This window comes from Penaeus japonicus, unplaced genomic scaffold (genome assembly GCF_977035675.1).
Source record: "Penaeus japonicus unplaced genomic scaffold, GWHDUDI00000001_assembly GWHDUDI00000020, whole genome shotgun sequence".
Taxonomy (NCBI): Eukaryota; Metazoa; Arthropoda; class Malacostraca; order Decapoda; family Penaeidae; genus Penaeus; species Penaeus japonicus.
The window spans coordinates 40,943,309-40,950,808 of NW_028234422.1; the positions used below are offsets into that span (position 1 = coordinate 40,943,309).

Here is a 7,500-nt window from a genome sequence, read left to right on the forward strand (position 1 = left end):
CTCTTTTTCCTCTTCCTTTCCCTCCTTCTCCCTTCACCTTTTCCTTCTTCCTCCTCGTTCCTCTTCCGCTTATTTCTTTAGCTTTTCCTATCTTCTCTTTGCCCACTTCACTTATCTCTTCCTCCTTCGCCCTCTCTTCCATCTTCGCCTGTCTCATCCCCCCCTCCCCCCCCTCCTTTCACCTCTAGTGCCACATGTGACGTCGAAGGTGGCATCCTCCCCCCCCCCTTCCCCACCCCCATTTCTACGTCACGCCTTCCGCCTCTCATCCACCCCCGTATCTCCCCTCCCCTTTCTCCCCCTCCCCCTCCCTCCACCTCCCCTTTGCCACTCTCTCTCTCTCCTCCTCCCCTCCCCCCCTACCCCCCCCAATCATCCCACTACTTCCACCCCTTTTTCTCCTTCTCCCCCAAATCTCCTTCAACCTCTTAAACCCTATGCCCACCTCCATTCCTAGCCCACCTGCCTACCCCTGGCATCACCCACCCACCCACCCACCACTATCTGCCTCCCTCCCTCCCATCGTCTTAAGCGCCCATCAAGCCTCCGCCCATCCGCCCACCAGCTCTTCCCCGGTGCCAAACGGGCGTCGTCTCTTCCCTTCGGCAAACAGTCTCTTCTTCAGCCTGGCGGTGGTCGCACAAGCCCCTTCACAGCCCTTCGTTCACATACACCAAACATGCCGGTAGGTCGTGCGTGTTTACGGAAGTTTGTTTACATGTTGTTGAATGTCAACAACAGCAGAGAGAACAAGGATAAATATTATCTAACTAAATAAACAAGGAAGCAGATCAGAATGACGAATCATGATAGACTTGTTCAGTTACATTGTTCAACATACAGTATCTTGACTTTGTGACCTTACATAACCTCGCCCTTGTTTCCTCGCTCGTGCACAGTATCTCTTTTCTTCGTGAAATTCCAAACTTCATAGATTCCTAGATTAATTTCCTTTTTTTCCTTTTTTTGAACAAACTTTTACTTAGTTTTCTATTAATTTAGTCAAAAAGTTATTATAATATTTTGCCATACAAATGAAATTTATACTAAATGCAGGGTTATAAACAATAAGGGTCTCATTTTGTGGATATCTCTTTCTCATACTGTTGATGTTACGGTTTCTTACTCTAATTTAAGTGATTGTGAGGCCGTGATACTGTTGCACACAATGATAGTAATGATGATGATTATACTAATGCTTATAATAGTAATATTAGTAGTCATGAAAATATTGATATAAATAATAACAATTATAATGATGAAAAATACTTTGAAAATAGTGATGACAATAATAATTATGATACTAATAATGATGATGGTGATAATAATGATAATGATAATTATGATATCATTATAATTGTTTTTGTTGTTATTATTACTATTATTATAATTATCATCATTATCATTTTTATCATACCACTATCATCATTACCATCGTTATCATTGTTATTGTTGTTTTGTTGTAGTTGTTCTCATCACTATTGTTAAATGTAATGATTGGAGACAATGATAATCCCAACAGTCCTTTTCTAATCATCTTCAATATTTACATCTATTGTTATTATGATTACATCGATAACAATAAGTACGATGAATTCAAATAATTATAATACAAATAAACATTTAAACTGAAAATTATTGTGGCACAACCATTCATTCACTGACATTGTCATTGTTATTGTATGAGGTTTTGATATCATTGCAGAGTTTTGCATTATGATGTTGTCATTTCATTCTATACTGAGTGATCTCCAGTTTGACTTATTATTGGCTTTTGCAACATCAGATTGAGAAAGAAAACGGCGCAACGTTATTGGCAATATCATTCATCTATCAGAAATATTTTAAGTCGTAATGTTATTGATAAAACGAATGTTAATTGGGGACGAATCTAAAATTATGGTAATTATGATAAGAATAATGATAATCAATAGTGACATCATCAACTAAGATTATGATGGTGCCAATGGTGTCAATAACAAGAACACTTGCGGTTGACATGAGTTGCTATTACGTAAATGACCAGACATGACGTTGCTTCTATGACTCACTTCGAGTGTGTGGGTTCGGTATGATAGTAGAGTAACGTAGTGCCAACATAGTGCCAACGTCGTGCCATCGCAGTGCCAATGTCATGTGTCCGTGACACACAGAAAATACATACATTCATTTGGATTATTGCGAATCTATATTTTTTGGGGAATGAAGAAAACACAATAAAGAAAACAATTTTTTTAAGTGGATTCTTCTCTTAATTCTTATCTTTCCTTTCCCTCCTTTAGTTCCCTCTGCCAGTCGTCCATTCTTTCTTTCTCTCTCTCTGTAATTTATCCATTCTTTCTTTCCATCTTCTATTTTTTTTCACTTTCTCTTAATTATGCTCTGCCATTCTCGCTCACCATTTTTATTCAACTTATGCATTAGCGATGGCGATAGCATTGCCAATGATAATGATGATAATGATGACTTTGCTTGTATAATCGAGTGAAGGGAAGTAGGAGCGAGAGTTGGGAGAGATAAGGGATGAAGATAATCTGATAAAACGGCCAAAATAATTACAGATATTACGAAAAAAAAAGAACGAAAAAAACACATACGGGATACACCATCTATCCACATACACCACCTGAACATGCTAGAACCACCTGTCTCGTTCCTAAACCGTCTGCCTCAATATGTTTTGTGTTTACTTTATGCCGGAAGTCAACAGGACACGAGGCCTTGAGGAAGACAGGTGCTGCAGTTTGCCTAGGGAAGAGAGAATGAGGAGGAGGAGGAGGAGGAGGAGGGAGGAGGGGGAGGAAGAAGAAGATGAGGAGGTGGAAGAAAAATAGAATCAAGAAAAAAAAAAATGATAGGTTGGCGAAAAATAGGTTGGGAGGATGGGAAAGAGGGAGGAGGCAGAGGGGGAGGATGGGGAAGGAGGTAAAGAGGGAGATGAAGACATGGAGAGTGGAGAAGGAGGAGCAAGAGGGGCAGATAGAGGACTAGAGAGCAAAAGAGAGAGAAGAGAGAGAGAGAGAGAGAGAGAGAGAGAGAGAGAGAGAGAGAGAGAGAGAGAGAGAGAGAGAGAGAGAGAGAGAGAGAGGGGGGGGGGGAGGGGGAAAAGGAAGTGAGAGAGGCAGTGGCATGCGAAACCAAATGAAAAATAGCAATGACAGATAAGGAGACAGAGAAAAGGGGTGCGATTGATGACAGGCGAGGCGTGGGGAGAGAATGATGGGGTGAAAAAATTAGAGCGAGCGAGCGAGCGAGAGAGAGAGAGAGAGAGAGAGAGAGAGAGAGAGAGAGAGAGAGAGAGAGAGAGAGAGAGAGAGAGAGAGAGAGAGAGAGAGAGAGAGAGAGAGAGAGAGAGAGAGAAAGAGGATGGCATAGATGGAAAATATAGGAGGAAGTAGTAGGAAGTATGAGAGAACGGAGGGCGGGGGGGCGGGGGGCGGCGGCGGTGGGTGGGCGAAGAGCTAAAAGATAAGGAAACGGAGCGAGAAGGCGAGCGAAGACTTGCTTCTCTGATTTCCTCTTTGGCAAACGCGGATCGGGAGGTTGCCAAGTTTAGGCAATCCTGTCCGTTCGGGTGACGGGGCTGGCTTGGTTGGCGATGAAATGGGGAATTCCGCCTTTCGAAGAGGGGTGGGGGGGGTGGGGGATGGGAGTGGGGGGTGAGGAGGGTGACGGGGGTGAGGAAGGGGTAAGGAGGGTGAGGAGGGTGACGGGGTGAGGAGGGTGAGGGGGGTGAGGAGGGTGAGGAAGGGGTGAGGAGGGTGAGGGGGTGAGGAAGGGGTGAGGAGAGAGGTGAAAGGGCTATGGAGGGTGAGAGAGTGATAAAGGGGATAAAATAAGGAAAGATGAGGAGGAAGAAGTAGGGGGTGAGGCCAGGGGAGCAAGACGCAAGAAGAGGCGGGAAGGGAGGACAGGTAGGGGGAGGAGGGAAAAGGTGAGGAGGATATGAGGAGTAAGAAGAAAAAGAGAAGAAAAATGAAATGATCGAAAGGAGACAACTTGTGCGGCCGAAGGTCAGTAATGTTTATTATAATGGATAGGAATAGCAATATCAACAAAGAGAATAATAATGATAATGATAACAATAATGATTATAGATACTGTCATGATGCTTATCGTTGTTATCATCTTTAGCATTTATTACATCATATCTTTTAAGCAGAGGCGTTGGGGAGAGGTGAAAAAGTCTACCTTATTTGCACTTACTGCTGGTGAGAGTATTTATATTTACATTGATATTTTGCTACAGAGTATTAACCTAATGCTTTCATATTTAGTAGCACAAGCATGCAGTTCTTTCCGCCCTACACTGAAGTATCTAAACCATATAAACATCACCACCACAAACTGCTCAATTCAATTCGTCATCCATCAGAGATTCTTAATTAATCTTCCGTGCCTCTTTCCGTCCCGTTTCCTCGTCTCCCTCTCTTCACCTTGATCGTGTCATCTCTGCTATTCCTAAATCTAGATTTGAGCCGCCACATGTGAAGACATCTTTAGATATTTTCATCGTTTTTGCGTCTAAATCCGAACGTTGCTACCAAATATGGTCAGATATTCTAGATACAATATGACGTAACTTAGCAATACGATTTGGGATATTTAATAATCTGTAGTTCTATGATATTTAATTTAATGATATAATCAATGATATTTCATGATGTCAATAGTTTTATGACAGAAGGCCAAAAGCTGATAGCAGAACTAAATATCAACTTTAAAACTGAATGATACTGCACACACCCGTTACTACGCTATAGTACTATGTTCATTTTCCCTATGGGATCATAGTATCGCAGCCACTACTACTAATACCTATTTCGGATATCACTCTCCCTCAATTAACTACATAAAAATATCTGCTGTAACGCACCATAGAGATGATATTGATACTTTTTATTACCCGGTTTTATGGACACCTTTCCCCTCATATCCAAAATATCACATGGCCTTTTCAAATCCGTTTTTTTTTCTCGATTATTCGAATATATTTCGTATTGATGTATCTTTTAAAGGATGTATAGACACCGAAAATTCTTAGAAGTCGAAAAGTGTAAATTTGTTCGTTTTCCCATGAAAAAATAGACTTTAGTACATTATCAAACCGAAAACGACATTTCTCTTCATAAAACAATTACCATATTTTACATTTTCCCCCCCCCCCCAAAAAAAAAAAAAAAAAAAAAAGTCCAGATGCCAGTATATGTGAGATATATAAGAAACACATGACATTTTTTCTAACTGGGTTGGAAATAGGTATGCCACTAGATTTCGGAACAGCTGTGCGCGCTTGAACACCTGTCACGCATTTGTCAGCGGTTGGGATGACAGCCATGAGGGGAGAGATGTGGCTCATATCCTTTCTCTTCTTCCTGTTGATCAATGCTTGATATAGCTATGTGTACACACATAGACAGACACACAGACACACAAATACACACACACAAACACACACACACACACACACGTATATACATATATATATATATATATATATATATATATATATATATATATATATATATATATATATATATATATATATATGTGAGAAGATGGTAGAATGCAGTAACGCATTTCAATATATATCACTGCTCTGCTAAGAGCCCATAGGTAATTTCCATGACGTCTCATAAGGCGTCTGGTTGGACAATTCTTTTAGCGGGTCGAGTAGCCGCGCGGGTTTGAGTCCCGGTCAGAGAGGTAAGATTTGTATATATATATATATATATATATATATATATATATATATATATATATATATATATATGTACATATATATATACATATATATACATATATATATGTATGTATGTATATATATACATATATGCATACACACACACACACACACACACGAGTGTATGTATATGTGTGTGGTTGTAGAGGTATATATAATATATATATATATATATATATATATATATATATATATATATATATATATATATATATATTTGTATATGTATTCATATATATATATATATATATATATATATATATATATATATATATATATATATATATACATGAACTTAAACAGGAAAAAAAGATAAATCATATATATATAGAATTCACTGACGCAACACATGTGCAGCATATAGGACGCAAGTGTTTGCGCGCCGTACAGTCTGGGAACATCGTTGACCCTTTTCTGCACACTTGATGTAGAAGAGAACACTGCTCCAAACACCTACACACGCTGACGCAGGTGAACACACTTTGTACAAACGCAATGGGATACAGGTAGATATCAATCATTTGCTACACATACTGTCATAGAGGTTCACACTTTATGCAAACACCACTACACACCCTGATAAACGATTACACACTTTGATTAAACTTCTACACACAATTGAAGCATATGTGCACACACTCTAATTAAAGCAGTGCACGGTAGCAAATATTGTTTATAAGCACTTTAAAGACGAATGCAATTTAAAAAAACGCATAATTGTAGTTTGGTCTTTAACACAACCATTTTAAAGCTCGAACAGATTTCTCTGAAAACGGAAATTTTCCCGCTACGTTCTTCAGACGCAGAAAAGGGTAAAAAAAAAGAAAATACTTCGGCCGAATACACCCAGTTTCATTACGGACATATTCCTACTCCCCTTTCTCCTCCTCCTCTACCTCCAGGGCCGCAACAAGGAACTCGAGGCCGAGGTGATGGCGTGGGTTGAGGCCGTCCTCGGCGAGAAGCTTCCCCCAGGCAACTTTGAGGACGTGTTCCGTGACGGCGTCGTCCTCTGCAACCTCATTAACAAGATCCAGCCTAACTCCGTCAAGAAGATCCAGACTTCCGGTGGATCGTTCAAGCTCATGGAGAATATCCAGAGGTACGTCGAGGGAGGGGGAGGGGGAGGGGGGGGGCAGGGAAAAGAGGGGGTGGTAGGGGAGGAAGGGAGGCAAGGGGGGGGGGGGGGAGGTAACGTTCGGTAGATAAGGCTCATATAGAAAACATATAGAGGCATCGACGGTGGGGAGGAATGGCCAAGAGGTGGTCAGGGCAAAGAAAGTGGTCGTGTTGGGGAAAGACGAATGGGTAGGGGAGGGTAGAAGGTGGAAGGTGGATAATGTGATAAGGGTGGAATAGGAAGAGGAAGAAAAGGCATATTGAAGAAGTAGGAGGTTTACGGCATAATTGTACACTGTGTTGAACATAATTGCATTTAGTATTGCCTTTTATGTGCTAGTCATATTTCCACTTTCTTTCAAGATTTAGATGTTTATATCAGTACAAAAGGCAATCTATGAATATGAAATATGATAAATAAGATGAAAAAAAATTGAACACGACTAAAACATAGTTCACTAATGATCATTTAGAATAACACTATCTGCTTCAAGTCCCACGTCCTTTGCAGGTTCCAGGAAGCCATAAAGAAGTACGGCGTCCCTCACGAGGAGATTTTCCAAACAGCTGATTTGTACGAGAGACGAAACATCCCACAAGTTGTACTTTGCATCTACTCGCTCGGTCGACAGGTGGGC

At 40.6% G+C, this 7,500-nt stretch overlaps 2 protein-coding genes across 3 annotated transcripts in view; one reads left to right on the forward strand and one right to left on the reverse strand.

The window, feature by feature from the left end:
- The window catches only part of Mp20 (muscle-specific protein 20 transgelin), a 56,257-nt gene that overhangs the window by 20,984 nt on the left and 27,773 nt on the right, over nt 1-7,500 (reverse strand). The window lies entirely within an intron of this gene.
- LOC122247506 (muscle-specific protein 20) overlaps nt 525-7,500 on the forward strand; it is a 9,210-nt gene continuing 2,234 nt past the window's right edge. Inside the window, exons 1-3 of the mRNA XM_043006812.2 lie at nt 525-685; nt 6,646-6,845; nt 7,374-7,494. Coding sequence (XP_042862746.1) covers nt 680-685; nt 6,646-6,845; nt 7,374-7,494 — 327 coding nt within the window. The 5' untranslated portion in view covers nt 525-679. The remainder of the gene's footprint in view (nt 686-6,645; nt 6,846-7,373; nt 7,495-7,500) is intronic.